The sequence below is a fragment of the Osmerus mordax genome, chromosome 25 (genome assembly GCF_038355195.1).
Source record: "Osmerus mordax isolate fOsmMor3 chromosome 25, fOsmMor3.pri, whole genome shotgun sequence".
Taxonomy (NCBI): Eukaryota; Metazoa; Chordata; class Actinopteri; order Osmeriformes; family Osmeridae; genus Osmerus; species Osmerus mordax.
In genome coordinates, this window is record NC_090074.1 from 4,663,532 (window position 1) to 4,679,213 (window position 15,682).

At 51.2% G+C, this 15,682-nt stretch overlaps 1 protein-coding gene across 1 annotated transcript in view; it reads left to right on the forward strand.

Annotated features, from left to right (window-relative positions):
- kctd16b (potassium channel tetramerization domain containing 16b) overlaps positions 1-15,396 on the forward strand; it is a 34,699-nt gene extending 19,303 nt beyond the window's left edge. The window contains exon 2 of the mRNA XM_067228635.1: positions 14,909-15,396. Coding sequence (XP_067084736.1) covers positions 14,909-15,396 — 488 coding nt within the window. The remainder of the gene's footprint in view (positions 1-14,908) is intronic.
- Positions 15,397-15,682: the final 286 nt, after the last annotated feature.

The window sequence follows — 15,682 nt, forward strand, 5'->3', positions numbered from 1 at the left end:
CTCCCTCAGTCTCTCTCTCTCTCCCTCTCTCTCCCTCACTCTCTCTCTCCCAGTCTGTTTTCCCATCTGTATCGGGGTGTGCAGACAGGCGCGGAGAGGCCAGTAAGCTCGTCGCCACCGTGTCGAAAGAGGGAGTAAATCCCCAAGATACGTGACAGCAATCAGATTGGGCCACCCTGCTTGGGTCATCAGCAGTCACCTTTCTGTATGACATCTCAACTAGCGCCTCTCAGCACAGCTGGCATAGGTGAAATGACGTCGAGGCCAAAAATAACAGTTCCTACCAACCCGCCACAGATATATCCAGCCTTTCAAGCGGATAGCTAGCACTCGCCTCCAACTTGGACGACGTTTGGCCGGAGGATGTTTTTCCTCCGCTTTAGTCGAACTTCCGTTTCAGGGTGCGTGACTAACCGTAGCCCCCCCGCTATGAAAATATCTGAAATGCCGACCTCTTGTCTGTGTTTGTCCACACGGGGTGAGCTTCTGAGTGTCCTCACCGTCCGCCGGGGCCCAAGCAGAATGGAGACAGGACGTCAATAGTGGAGCTAATTGTCAGTTCTTGGTGGGAAGATTCCTGAGAGTCCACATCCCCTTAGTCGACCCGCCTCAGGTGACATGATTTATGGAGTTCCCCCTGAATAAGTTATCAGCTTCTGCAAACGTCCCTGCGCGAGAGAGATGGAGGGAGCGAGGAATGGGGTGTCGGGATGGGGGGTGAGGCTAGTGGAGGGATGGAGGGAGGAGCGAGAGATGGTTAGATGAATGGATGGGCTGAGGTGGAGGGAGGGAGGGATGTGGGGAGGGGAGGGAGGGTGGGGTTAGTGGCTGGTGGAGAAAAAGAGAAGGGCGAGGGGAAACAATGTGGCGGGCGGGGCGGGGGTCTGGATGGATGGATGGAGGGAGGGATGGAGGGAGGGAGGCATCAGCAAAGACGGATGGGTGAGGCAGGGGAGATGGCGGGAGGAGGCAGGGGAGATGGAGGCAGGAGGGTTAGAGGGAGCTGCGGTGCGAGGCGACGCCTCATTACCTCCAACAGGTCAAAGGACTGATGGAGCCAGGTCTCTCTAGTGACTGAATGGGGCTGCTCCAGTGCCCGCCATCATAAATATGAAAGCGCTTCTTCACACACGCACGCACGGATGCACACGCCCACACACAAGCACACACACACACACTTGAGCGCATGCACACACAGACACACAGACACACACACACACACACACACACACACACACACAGACTGTGTGTAGAATTATGAAAAACTCTGAAGTTCTCTGCAAGCTCCTAGAAGTTCTGTACTAGAGGGAGATAAGCATGTCTTTTTTGTGGGGGTGTATTTCCATTCTTTTGAGGTTTTTTCCCCAAACCCTAACTCACCACATAAAACCTTTCATTGTCTCTGTTCCCCATATCCTGTGTGTTCACACCCAGAATGTTACCACGGTAGCAAGACTGATATGCGTTGGCCTACGTGCTCGGCGCTCCAGGAGGCAGTCTTCATCCGTACGGCGTTTCACAGCGAGTGATGCTGGACAGGCCATTACGCTAGCTGGAACAGTGAGGAGGGACACGCCGCCAAGATTGCGTGGCTAGGCGCACGCGCTAATAGCTAGGTGGAAACGCACCTAATGCTCCCGGCTAGCTCGTCCGCTCCAAATTGGACGTGGTTAAGCTGGCTTTCATCACCGGCAAGCTGAGGGATTGGGCCAGTTGAAAAGTTTCCTCGGTCCCTTCACCCCCTGCGGCGATAAAATAAATAAAAAGGAGGTCATTTTGACATTGTCACTGTTCCCGCCTGGCGGTGAAACAGCACAATGTAGAGACAAGCTCCAATACAAATGCCCCAGAGGAGCACCTTCTGCACAAAGGGCAGACTAAATCAAGTGCACCTCAGGTGTTCCGTGTCACTTATTACTTTAGGAGCATCGGGATGATGGTAGCCATTTTGGAAGACTCTCATTACGAAGATATAGATACAATCAGTTATCGACTGGATAGGTCTTTATGGTCCTGTTCTAGCTGTTGCATTGAAACCAAATTGCGAATAGCTTCTTGGATAAGCAGGGCACACCGGTCAGACATAAGTCGTTTGGTTGCCTGTTCAATGAAACGGATCCCGTTAATGCGACTCATCTCATGCCGTGCATATTCAAGAGCAGTCTTAAAAAGAATACGGTATGTCATGTCTAGTGTCGAGCAGTGGTTTAGGGAAGGTTCCAGCAATGCCCCATTAGCACATTAGCGTGTCATCTTAGGGGACTCTCAAGAGGAAGGGAATTATTTGTAATGTTTTTTGTCTTTTCTTCAGCCAGCTCTGGTCTTTTGGTCCATTAAGGCGAGTTAATTCAACCACCCAACAGGATTACTGACCTAGGTCTCACACATAACTGTCATTATTGAATACGACCAGCTCGGTGCGTGAAGGAAACAGAGATAAATGGGCGAACACACAGAAATGCACACCCGTCTTTCCAGACCACCCACACAGCCTGACCCGAGACGACACCACCACCAAACTGAACAACGGAGGAAGAGGCACCTTTCATCTCCTCCACTAGAACAAATAGATCCCCTTTTTTTTCCTTCTATCCACCTTTTCTACTTTATAGACACGCAAAGCACTCTGGGAAGGCTTCTGTGATTTTTTTGGGCTCCCTTCGTCTCACCCACGTTCCTTCTACTCTGTCTCTGACACATACACACGCATACACACGCACACACACAACACATACACACACGCTCACACACTGGTGCTAGAATCATAGCGGTGAGAGCTGCTGTGTTATTTTCCACTTCTCTGGCTCATCTCTATTCAATATTCTGGTTGGGGAAGATATTCATTTTACAGAACCAGGTCACTGCCTAAATCAGGTCACAGGAATGGAGAAAACAAAGCAAAATGCAACAACAGTCGGGAAAAAAGAAGGTACAAAAACAAACAAGTCAAAGGGGAAGCTCCATCGATGGATATATACCAATTTTTGGGTGGTGAAGGTAAAGGGTGGTAAATGGGAGGTTGTTTTGTTTGTATGCCACACTTTGTCACATATTGCCACGTACTGTATTTCCTCACTGTTGAACTGGTAATCTGCGTATTTATTGCGACGCTCTGTCCTTGTACTGTCCTTCTACCAAGCTGCGGTGTTTGATCTAAGGAACTGATTATAGGAATCAGTGTGTGTATGTGTGTGTGTGTGTGTGTGTGTGTGTGTGTGTGTGTGTGTGTGTGGGAGGGGGCAGTGTGTGTGGGCGTGTGCGAGGGCTCAGTGTGGTTGTGTATGTGTTCAGGATAGATCAAACAAAAGAGGGAGTTGAGGAATGATTGCAGGGAAAGAAGCTGAGGATGGTTACAGACCAGGAGAGGCGGAGGACAGCCTGCAGACTAATCTGAGTGAGAGAGAGAGAGAGAGAGAGAGAGAAAGAGAGAGAGAGAGAGAGAGAGAGAGAGAGAGAGAGAGAGGAGAGAGAGAGAGAGAGAGAGAGAGAGAGAAAGAAAGATTAGGAGGCAATATCAGCCTGTCCATCAACGTCACAGTGCCTGGGTCCAGTAAGCCGTCTCATATATCCGTCTGGAAGGACGGACAGACAGACGGACCACTGCTGTCTGCCTGCCTGCCTGCCTGTCTGGGCTTTGATTTCACCCCTCATCCCACCACATCCTGTCTCTCTCCTCAATCTAACTCCAGAGCATTTTGATGATCACGCTGTGAATCATTTAGAGGTGCTAAGTTTAACTCAGTCTGGCTGATCCTAGTGTGATTAACAAGGACATGTACCTTGCTAGGTATAAGCCCTTTAGTCAGACGTTTGTAATACCAAATAATTGGCTCTCTGCCCGCTATGCTAATGAATCCAGCGTTGAGGAGTTTGGGGGAGAGGAGAAACTTAGGCCGACTCTACCAGAGGGGGCCTTGAAGGCTCTTCCACAGACTCCTTCTAATTGGTGGATTCGAATAAATGCCTTTTAGGATATTCCGAGTTCAATAGAGCAGAGCAGACCACCAAGCTAGACCAGAACACAAAACAGAGAGACCAGGAAGTCAGACCTGGAGACCAGCAGAGAGACCATCAGACTAGAGAGACCACCAGACTAGAACCAGGGAACTGAGGAGAGAGATCACCATGTTAAACCAGGACCCAACAGAGATCTGGGCCAGTTAAAGACCAGTAAGTTTATGTGGAGTGGAAAAAAAAATATTTGATGGATCTAAATGTGATGGATCTCAAGTCAACCATTAGACCAAGAAAGCACCCTCATATATTTGCATGTCATGCATGAGATTGTGATTCTAAGTCAACGCAAGAACATGGACGCAATACTAGTAGCTCAACTCATTGTCAGTAGATTCCGTCAGTTTTTCCAAATGGTCTTTTTGCAGAACGCGTGTGACACTTCAGTGACGGAGGGTTTAGCGGTGTCAGTGCAATTTCGTGAAAGTGACTGGCTATCTGATACCAGGTAAATAAGGGGGGGGGGGGGGGGGGGTATCATTTCCATTTTCTGAGACAACCTCTTGTCCTTCAATTTATTTTCTTGTCAATGCTGACATTCTGTGTATCGTCTTGTTCTGGGGTGTTTGATAGAAAAAAATCTAAATGGCACATTGCATAATGACAACAGTCAGTTTGAGATGAAAATGAAGGATTTAGACACATCCACAGATCTCTTCTGCGGGTGGCTGCTTGAAGATGATGATGATGACGATGCCAATAAGGAAATAGTATGATTAATTCTCAATCCCACAGACTTTTTTCCAAGAGCGATTCGTCCGCATTTCACTCCGAAATAGGGCCTCAAAATAGAGTCGGAGATGTCTGCAGTCCGTAAATTATTAAAGGCAGCGTTTTTAATTTGACTAAATGTGCTCTTCTGGCTCCTTATCAGAAGAAGTTTCTCTGGAAGACCCATCTATCTACCTATCCAGCAACTTTCTCGAAAGATATTCCAAGTCCCCCCCCAAAAAAAGCTCGAAACAAAACACAGCAGAACATTCAGTCCCAAGTCGTGATGAATCATTTGGGGAGGGGATTGGGCACGCAGAAGACAATTGGCTCAGAAAGCAGTGGTATCGATTTACCTTTCTGCTCACGATTGACAGAGACGTGGAGGAGAAGTTGACAAATCCAAGTCCCTCAGCAAGTCGGGGGGGGGGGGGGGGGAGAACCATAACACGCTAACCGTGACAAATGGACCGCGGCCCTATTTACGTTGGGCTAACTATGGAGGGTGGACTAGAGGGGCTCTTCCACGGCAGTCGAAAAACCGAGGGCGTGACACGTCATTTAGCATCGCGCCTCCATCCATCTCCTCCGCGATCACTTAGGTCGAGGCAGGGACACTATTAGGAAGGGAAGTTTAGCTGGAAGGGAACTGTCTGCGATATTGATATGGATGTCTCCTAAAGAAGTCAACAACAACATTTGGATGGGGGAGGTAAGTTTTGGCTCCGGTCCAAAACATTTACCGATGAAACCGAAGGGAGGAAACGAGATAAACGTGGGTGAAGAGGCGATAAGGGGATTTGGGGGGAGGGGGGCGGGGGATTGGCTGAGGGCCAGAATAGAGACCAGGAGCGTCAGCATCCGGTAGCCTGCGTGAGAAGGGAGAGCACTTTTTCCAGCGGGGCTGTCACGCAGCGCCGCGCTGGGCCGCGCCGCGCTCGGAGTGTCTGTCAAGGGGAGCGGCAGCTGTTCTCAGCCGTGCGTCTCCACGGCGATCGCCTCTTACACACCCGTCTACCTTTATGGCTCGTCGGCATCTGCTTCCTCCCGCACTCGCAGACTTGACGAGCCTTCCAGGGCTGACATTCTTTCGCAAATGGAAAGGCATAAAACAAACCAGGAGAGAGCCCCCCCCCCCCCCAGCCACGCACCAGTAAACCCAACCACGGTTTGCCGGTGAAACAGAAACAAGTTATCCTGTTTTTTTATTTTTTTATGAAGCCCAGAGAGACCCTTGAAGGCGCACAGAGAGGCGGAACTCTCCAGATGGAGGCCGCGTTACGACAAGGATGACCGTTTGCCTTCAAACCCCCACCTCCCCAGCGAATGACAAACCACCCATTTGGGTCGATCGTCGAACTGGTCTTGCACCTGCCACACTTCTATGTCCCCCCCCCCCCCCCATCCGCTGAACGTGTTACTTTCTCTTCGCGGTAGAATGAGCGAGGTGCTCCTGAGAGGGAGGGTATTGTCCACAGAAGACCTGCAGGACACAGAAGACACTTAAGTCTATCGATAGGGGCGGCCGGTGGGTGTGCATGTACAATAGAGGCCTACTTTGTTGGAAATCGTTGGAAGCACACTGAATATTGTTGATTGTCGGTGGTCGTGTTGTATCAGGGTGTGAGGTCTCTTGACCCCCCCACAGGTGCCGCACAATGTTGTTTTTCGTCATCGTGACCGGAACATTCCTAATCTAACATTCCGAATTCTCTCTGAAGAAGATGTGGAGACACGTTCCATTTGGGTACAGGAAGTTCTATTCCCAGAGGCACTGTGAGTGGAGATGGAATGCCTTATGGTATACTGTGAGACACACACACGCACTCTCACACGCAAGCCAGCATGCATGTACGCACACACACATGCACAGACACACACAAACAAACTCCCAAACAGACACACAAATACGTCAGCTGTGTCGAAAAGCCAGGGAACTTAATGATATTCCGTTTTTAAGAAACTCCGGAGACAAGTGTGAGTGTTATGATTACCAAAGTTGTCATACATAATGATCCAACTCTCTCTTTCTTTCTCACACACACACACACACACACTCACACTTACACTTCCCCTAGATACACACATTCATTGACTCCGTTTCCAACTCATCGAACAGGCGCAGAAGGAGCTTGTATCAAATTTAATAGTGTTAATACTGCCAAAGGGGGGGGGGGGGGAACTGAAAAAAACTGTGCAGTGCTAAATATTGAGAATTCAATTAACCACATCGGCTTTTGAGGCACAGTACATCTAAACACAATTGCACGGACATTGCCAAGCTCCTTCTGTCTCCCTTGGTCTTAACTTGAGGCATTCATATGCGCACACCCTTTAAGTCACAGCAGTAAGCTTACCAACACGTCTTTATTTGAAGCTGAATTACCATACTGTCTTATCCAATATGTGCGTGTGTGTGTGTCTGTGCGAGCATGTGTGTGTCCTACATTCTCAGAGCCGTTTGCCTTCCATCCTACCCAGCATGCACTGTTCGTAATGAGGCCCCTGGGAGCCGGTACATTGATTCCCAGACTGTTCCCAGCGCCGTCTGACTCTCAAGGCCTGCGTTCTGGCGAGCGTGCCAGGACGAGAACAGAGGAGGCCCAGCGTCATCGGCTCTGTGAAGTTCGCAAATGTATTCCGTTCTTTATCCATCCTTCGGTCCGGAGGGGTTCAGGGGGCGCGCGTGCCATCCTTTGTGACTCACTCACGTGAGCGCAGTCACGTGAGTGAACGCTGGAAGCCTTCCCGCACGGCCTGTTGTGACAGGGATTTGTGAGTTTTCAAGCGGCTGTTGGGAAGCCGTGTTTTTGCGACGGTAGCAGCATCTGGCAGAGTGTCCATCCCACATTGAAATCCCGAGGGACTAAACGCTTCAAGTTGACTTCATCTTTTTTAGGCTCTCATTTCATTCATTTAAAGTTTATTCCACTGTTGTAACCATCAATAAGTTCTTTTTAGTGATGGAGGACAATTAAACTGCTGACTGATGACACGTCTTGCCAACGTGTCAAAATCCAAAAAAAGAAACGAGTGAACTAGAAACCAAAGCTAACGTTCAACAATTCTTTACCCCATTCAAGTCAGGGTAATGTAGAGGAGAGAAGAGAAGGTTCATTCAAAGCGCTGTTTGAAGAAACACTGACAGTCGCCGGAACCACAAGGCTTTAAGAGCATCAGGCCAACTGCTGTCTGTACAGCCACAGAGATAGTCAAAAACAGTGATATAGAATGGTTTAAAGTAGCCAACTCAATTAGCCAGCCAGTCAGTCTTATATCAGGCTAGCTCAGGTTATCCCAGCCTAGCCCAGCCCAGCCTAGCCCGGTCTAAACTATGACTGGTTGACAGACTGACTGACCGACCGAGATCTGATTCATGCAGCTGGACACACAGCTGCACGGATCCCTTCTTAAAAAAAATCCTCCGATAAGCATCTTTTAAGACATGGAACTGCAGAGGGGACAAATGAGGGGAGACAGGGAGGAGGGGGCCAATCAAGTTTGAAAAAAGGGGAATAGGTAAAGTGAGGGGAACAGAGTGAAGGAGCAAGGAACAGATCGTACGACAGATAAAGAGATTAGAGGGAGAGGTGACCAGAAAGTGGGAGAGAGAGAGAATGAGAGATAACAGGAGGATTTCAGTCCGATACAGCCTATTGATCTGACACCTTTCAGTCCCGCTGCCTTTAGAAAGGAGCGTATCTCTGAGATGCCGACGGCTTGGAAGGCTTTTCTTCCTCTTCTCCTTCCTCTCCAGGAAGCGCAAACGGCCAAGTCAATTGTTTTCATTACAAAAAGGAAGGTGGAGGAGGTGGCGGGGAGGGAGGGATGGAGATACAACTGGAGCTAGTGCCAGAGGCATCCATTATCACCGGGTCCCCATCTATCACTGGATGCTGGGTGAGGGGGGGGGGGGGGGGGGGGAGGTCCTGTCGTTACGGCGACGAGTTGACACTCTGAATGCAGCATCGACACTTTGCCACTGCGCTGAAGCGGATGGAGAAGCCCGACGAGCGAAGCCATCATGTCCACCGTCCACGAGCCCCGTCGAGAGAGAGACATAGACGGAGGGAGAGAGAGAGAGGGGAGAGAGGGGAGAGGAGAAGAGACAGAGAGAGAGAAAGGGATGACTCCGTGGCCGTGCCGGCGTGTTCGCTGTCCGGTAGGGGGGGGGGGGGGGGGGACCGAGAGAGAAACGGCTTTGATGGCCGTGCAGGCGTGGGCCGTCTGTAAGAGATGCCCGGAGACACGTGAGGATGAGGGGGAAGAGGAGGGCGGGGGAGGATAAAGAGAAGGGGTGAAGGTGAAGGAGAAGGAGAAGGGTGCCGTGGCCCTGAGGGGCCATGTCCTCGCTTTGAGCCACGCTGACCGCTGCGAGGAAAGGTTCCGGAGGGAGGCGAGGCAGGACACACGGAGGCAGAGGAGACAGGACACTGGAGACTGAGGCAGACGAGGCAGGACACACGGAGGCAGAGGAGACAGGACACTGGAGACCGAGGGAGACGAGGCAGGACACACGGAGGCAGAGGAGACAGGACACTGGAGACTGAGGCAGACGAGGCAGGACACACAGAGGCAGAAGAGACAGGACACTGGAGACTGAGGCAGAGGAGACAGGACACTGGAGACTGAGGCAGATGAGGCAGGACACACAGAGGCAGAAGAGACAGGTGACGGAGAGCGAGGAGACAGGAGACAAGGAGACCCCAGAGTGAAAAAGGCGGAGAGAGAGGAGCTGCTATCAGAGGGAAAGGAGGAAGAGGCAGCAAATGGGGGAAAGGGCAGGAGAGGGAGGGAGAGACGGTGGAGAGAGAGAGAGAGAGAGAGAGAGAGAGAGAGAGAGAGAGAGAGAGAGAGAGAGAGAGAGAGAGAGAGGAGGCTGGAAACAGAGAAACAGAGAAGACAGAACGAAAATGAGATTGAGCGAGTGGAGAGGTGGGAAAAAAAGAGTGGAAAGGGAACAAATCAGAGAGACACAAGAAGAGAGTGAGTGAAAAGTAGAGCAGTGCAAGAGGGAGAGGATGAAAGGGTGAAACAGAGAGAGGGAAGGTAAAAATAAATAAAACATGGTTGACACAAAGCCAAATAAAGAGTGGTAGAGAGAGAGAGAGTGAGAGACAGGGAGAGAGAGAGAGAGACAGGAGAGGGAGAGAGGGAGAGGGAGAGAGAGAGAGAGAGGGAGAGAGGGAGCTGGAAGGGGTCCGGCCTCAGTTGATTACGACCATGCTATTGTTTGCAGATTAGCGCACGGCATTTGTGGAGAGATCATCAGTTCCTAATTCCGCCCTGGACTGTGTGTGGATGCATGTGTTTGCATTGGAATCGAGCACGCTTCAGCTTTGGCAAGTTCTTTTCACAGTAGCAATCATCACAAGTCAACAGTGTTGATGGAAAAGATGAAGGGATGTGTGGGGGGGGGGGGGGTCATTTAAATCTTAGAGTTGTGACTCCAACTCTGCTCTACACCTGGGGGGGGGGGGGAGAATTCCATGGGACACAGGGACTAATAGGACTCGAGTGATTCTCGGTAGATTCCGGCAATGCCACGCTAGTGTTTACCCTGGCCTGGGTGTTGTGTCTATTGTATGTCAGGGCCTGGGGCAGCGTCTCTGCCATTGCCACGGCATGCCATTGGAATAGTGTCTACAGTCAGGGCTATCTTGACAGGCGGACGGGTGCACTAGAAGAGGATGAAAGACAGTAGAGTCTGGATCGAATGCATCAAATAGACCCTAAAGTAGTCTAAGGGAGGTTATCGACCATTTCAACTGGGGGGGGGGGCAAGTTACATTAAACATGATTGTTGTCCTACAGTTTTCTTCACTGCATTGCAGGAATTAGCAGGCAAAAGACCAAAAGAAGTTTATAATTATTCAGGCTCTACATTTAGTCGGGCCACAAGGGGGTACAAATCTTGCTGTCACAGGGGCACCGGCTGATGAACTAGTCCCTGGCCGGTTGCATCAGTATGACTCGATAAGGTGCAGAGCTGTCGGGGTAGTTCTCGGGCAGGGCGTGTAAGGTCGGGGGGAAAAGCATGGGTGAGCACGGAACGGATGCTGTTGAGAAGAAGACCAGCAGCCGCGATACATCCACACCACTAATTGGCCCAGTTTACCCGAGACCGGTCACTCGAAATGAGTTTACAGCCCGATATGTAAACTCAAAGCGAACAATACTCTCTCTCACGCGCTCCCTAGAACTGGAAATAGATGTGTCTAATTAAGCTTAAGTCTGGATGACAGGCAGAGGGAGCGCAGTGGGGGGGGGAAAGAGCACCCTGAACGGGGGTCTGTTTCCCAGATGCCCAGAGGCCCGCCACACGGGACGGGAGCGGCTCCTCGCCGAGGCACGCCACTGGGCTGCGGCGCGTTCGGGAGACGATCGCACGCCGGCGCGCGCTCGAACACCGTCGCGCACATCGTACACCCCGTAAGCACCCAGTTTCACACACAGACACACAATGTCCAGACACACACACACACACCAAGAATGGCTGACGTCAGAGAGCTTGTTTTTGCAAGAAGCCCGTGCAGATTATTTGAACAATTTCTCCACTGTAATTGTATCTGGTGGCTGTGCAACCCATGAATACAGGATGTATCCCTCTGCACCGTGGTAATGCCAAATATGCTTATGAACGTCGCGCTACCACTTTGCGCTGAAAACACACCGCTGAATATAAATTTGACAGTACATTTGTACTTAAACAGCCCTTTGAGATTGGAGATGTAATACTCACGGTTATTGGCCTTCTGTTTAACAATAGGGAGCAAACGGAAAATATACAGGGGAAATGTGCGGTCAGCTAAAAGCTTAGAGAACGACATTTCGAATTTGGTTGAAGCCGTTACAAACAAATCCAGTAAACTCACAGCTTCCTCCCCCAAATGAGGAGCACTCATTCAGCCTATTCAGACTCGGTGAGTCGGCGGTTTGCGACGTGGCAATATGAAAGCCAAAATGACAGCAAAGGGGGAGGCCTTATTTGGTGTGTTTTTTTTTGGGGGGGGGGGGGGGGTGGGTTTTAGTTCCACACACGTTTGTTTGTCTTTCTCCCCTCGATCGCCCCGCTACAGCCGCCCCTCCGCGTCGCCACGGGAATCAATCTAGGAGCCGCCGACCGCTCACCTCCACCGGCGCTCTGACACGTGGACATGGCTGGCGGGCGGGGAAAAGATGGATGGAGGGGCGAGGGAGATGGATGGGCTGCTGGATGAAGGAGCAGGGCAAGGTGGAGTAGGGGATTGATCAGACTGTTCTGTGGCAGGCAGAAGGCTGTCTCTAAGTGTGTGTGTGGCAGAGGATGTCGGAGAGGGTTTGAAGTCTCTCTTCAAACTTCTCCCCTCTGAGATCGATACATTAGTGCTCAGAGAGACTAGCAGGAGTGTGTGTGTGGACAAAGTCCCCTTGAAACGTCACAGCTTTATATACAAGTGTAACACAAGACACTGCATTATATGACTCCTCTACATTTACATTACATTTACATTTTGTCATTTATCAGACGCTCTTATCCAGAGCGACTTACAGTAAGTACAGGGACATTCCCCCCCGAGGCAAGTAGGGTGAAGTGTCTTGCCCAAGGACACAACGTCATTTTGCAAGGCCGGGGAATCGAACCAGCAACCTTCTGATTACTAGCCCGATTCCCTAACCGCTCAGCCACCTGACTCCCACATACACAAACACACATACACTGCAGACCATAGAGCCCCGTGGTGCCTGTCCTTGTTGCATCGAGGCTGCTAAGTGACGCAAGCTACATAGAGTCACTCTCGGAGGATTATAGGATTGACGACAATCAAACTCGCACTCTCTCGCTCTCTCTCTCTTTCTTACACACACACCCACACACACACACACACCCACACACACACACACCCACACACACACCCACACACACACACCCACACACACACACACACACCCACACACACACACCCACACACACACACACACCCACACAGAGGACCTGGACAGGCCCGGAGAGACGTGAATCCATATGCATGCCAGACATAAGCCTTGGTATTAAGACATTACATATTTACCCTGTCTAATGTGATCCAGTCTTAGATGAGCTAACTATGTCCCGGTATGTTCACAAAGGATTGGACCAAAGTTCGTTTACCGGAGTAGATGACCAGCAGATGGAACATTCATGGCGTTTAAATGTGCTTGGTGACTGTTGCAAGTCGTAACACACTGATTGGATTGAATGTATGTGCTGTGTGGTGTGATATGACGGCTAATATGTGCCATCTACATGTATTGTATTGTACTGTACTGATCTCTATCGGAGCAACGGGCTGACATCCATGTGGTGACACTGTTTGGCCAATATTTAACCCCCTACACTACACACGCATAGCACATGTCAGTACATGGCTTTGGTTTAAACGAACGAAGGTTGGCAAATGGATCCAGGAAAGGACTCTAGCACGTCATCATCGTTCAGATTCACCACTTTTGTGCGTGCGACCGTCATTCGATGGAGACTGGCAGTTATTCATTAGCCCCGTTCGGGAGGGGGAAGTCAGGGGAAAAGGTGTGTGTGTGTGTGCCGTGTCCTTGGCGGCGAGCGTCCCAGTCCTCTGTGTCCATCAACATAGGCGTGGCGCCGGCTGACAGGCGGGAGACGAACGAGGCTAAGGCCGTAGAACGAACGCGCGCTCGTCACAATGCCGCCCTCATTATGTCGGCACAGCTCCTTCTGTCTACCCCGTTCGTTTTGTTCCGACAATTTCGGAAATTGGCCACTTGGCACATTTAGCCAGTCGTCGTTGAACGTCCACGTCCCCATTTTTCACGGCGCCAATTATGAGGACGCGGCTCATTGATCAAAGGTTCCCCCGTTTCACGCTGAGTGACACAAATTAATTCCGGGAGCCTTGCCCGGACACGTAAATAAAAGGCGATGGTTCCTGTCAGGGTGGAAGGAGGACGAAGGGGGAAGTTGTACCCGGGTGTCTTCCGGTAATCTCATTAAGGAGCCGCTGTGTGGCTGTGAGGGATTGTTGGCTTCTGTCAAGAGTTCTTGACGGTCTGTGGACATTCACTGTTGGGGCACCGTTCTTTTCACTGTCCATTTATAGTTAAGTCAAGCTGAAATGAATCGCAGGCCTCGCTGGATTCCTACCGAACCTAATGAATTGTGAACGATTCCGATTTCGATTTCATTCACCCTCTGTACAGGGTTGGCGGTGGACCAACTGCTGCAGAGGAGAGCAGGAATGAGGTCGTACAACAATCTGAGACCTCTTCCGCAGTACATAACGTCTAGATAAACACCACCGCTGTCAGGTTGACAAGAGAGATCTTTGTTAGTGCTCCACCCCAATAGGAAATGCCAAACCGTGCATGAAAAGGGCGAACCTGAACATTGAACTTGCAGCAGGCATGTCTAGGAAGATAGTCCTGGGAAATAGTCCTTGGGAAATGTAGTCCTCCATAAGCAAACACAATGGATAAATGTAGGCCTCCTAACCAAACAGGAGAAGAATACGTCAGCATTAGATGTTTTATCCATTTTGAAAGAGTTTGCCATGAAACGTAAATACGTTGCATTTCGGTCACACAAGATGATGTACTGATTTGGCTTTGAGTTGTCTTCCTATTAAGCTACAGCCGAGAAGGCCTGAACAGTTCTGTTCCATGCTATCCAATATAACAAGTGTTTGTGTGACGATCTGTTACATAACACGCTACTTTTGGAGGATTATGCGACTTGAGGCTGTCAAACACAAACACACACACACAGACTGTGCACATGCACACACAGTTACAGAGGCTAGCATGCAAACAATGGGTAAATGTCAACGGAAATTTACAGAGGGGCGTCTGTGCTGGTGGGATGCTTGTCTGGCTGCAGCATGTTCAAACACAGGGTTAGTCACAGGCTTTCACATCAGAGGACTCCATCTCACGGCGAGTCGCCTCTCTCACAGCACAGGGAAACATACACGCGTCTCGTCGAAAACCATCCGCACCGACTTCAGACAACTCCCCGTCTCGACGTCCACATGCAGAATTGAATTGCCGTCGTTGTAAGCGGGGGGGGGGGGGGGGGGGGGGGGGTTCTGTTCGTCCCGACGGTTCCGTTCCCTTTGACAGACTGGGGACGTACTAACGAGGTCTTTTCTGTGTTTCTAACGAGGCTCTGCTTTCTGTGTTCCCCCCCCAGGCGGCCCTTCTCGCTGGTCCTCGCCTGCGTGCGACTGCTGCTGCAAGCACCACAAGGGCGGCGAGGGCAAGGGCGAGAGCGGCACCTCCTCCAACGAGCTCTCCACCTCCAGCTCCGGGAGCCAATCCGAGGCCGGCTCCCCGCAGGGCACGGTCATCTGCGGCCCGGTGAGCCGCCAGCCCCTCTCCCACCCCCACGCCCACCCCCACGCCCACGTGCAGACGCTGGACCGGCCCCCGAAGAAGGGCCCCGTGGCGGCCCTGCAGCAGTCGGAGCAGCGGCGGAAGAGCGACCTGCTGCGCACGCTGACGGCGAGCTCGCGCGACACCAGCACCTGCAAGAAGCGTCCGGCCAAGGAGAAGCTGACGGCCGAGGAGGAGATGGACAAGTGCATCCGGGACTTCCGCAAGATCAAGATCCCCGACAGCTTCCCCGAGAGGAAGTACATGTGGCAGGCCGACCTGCTCAGGAAGCACTTCCCCGACTGAGTGCGTGGGGGGGCGGGGGGGGGGGGGGGGGGAGTTGGGAGGAAGCGGAACCCCCTGATTGGCCGGGGGGAGGGGGGATCTGGCTCGAGCTGAAAACTAACCAATGGCACATCGCCTGAGACCATGTTCAGGGGGCAGATTGGCCTTCATTGCTGGATCCGGGAAGGGGATCCGTAGAGGAGATTACAAGCAAGCAGAAGCATAAAACGTCGAACGTGACTGTTCTATGTACATTATGTCTGTGTGTATGCATGGTATGTATGTATGTGTGTGCGTGTGTATGTGT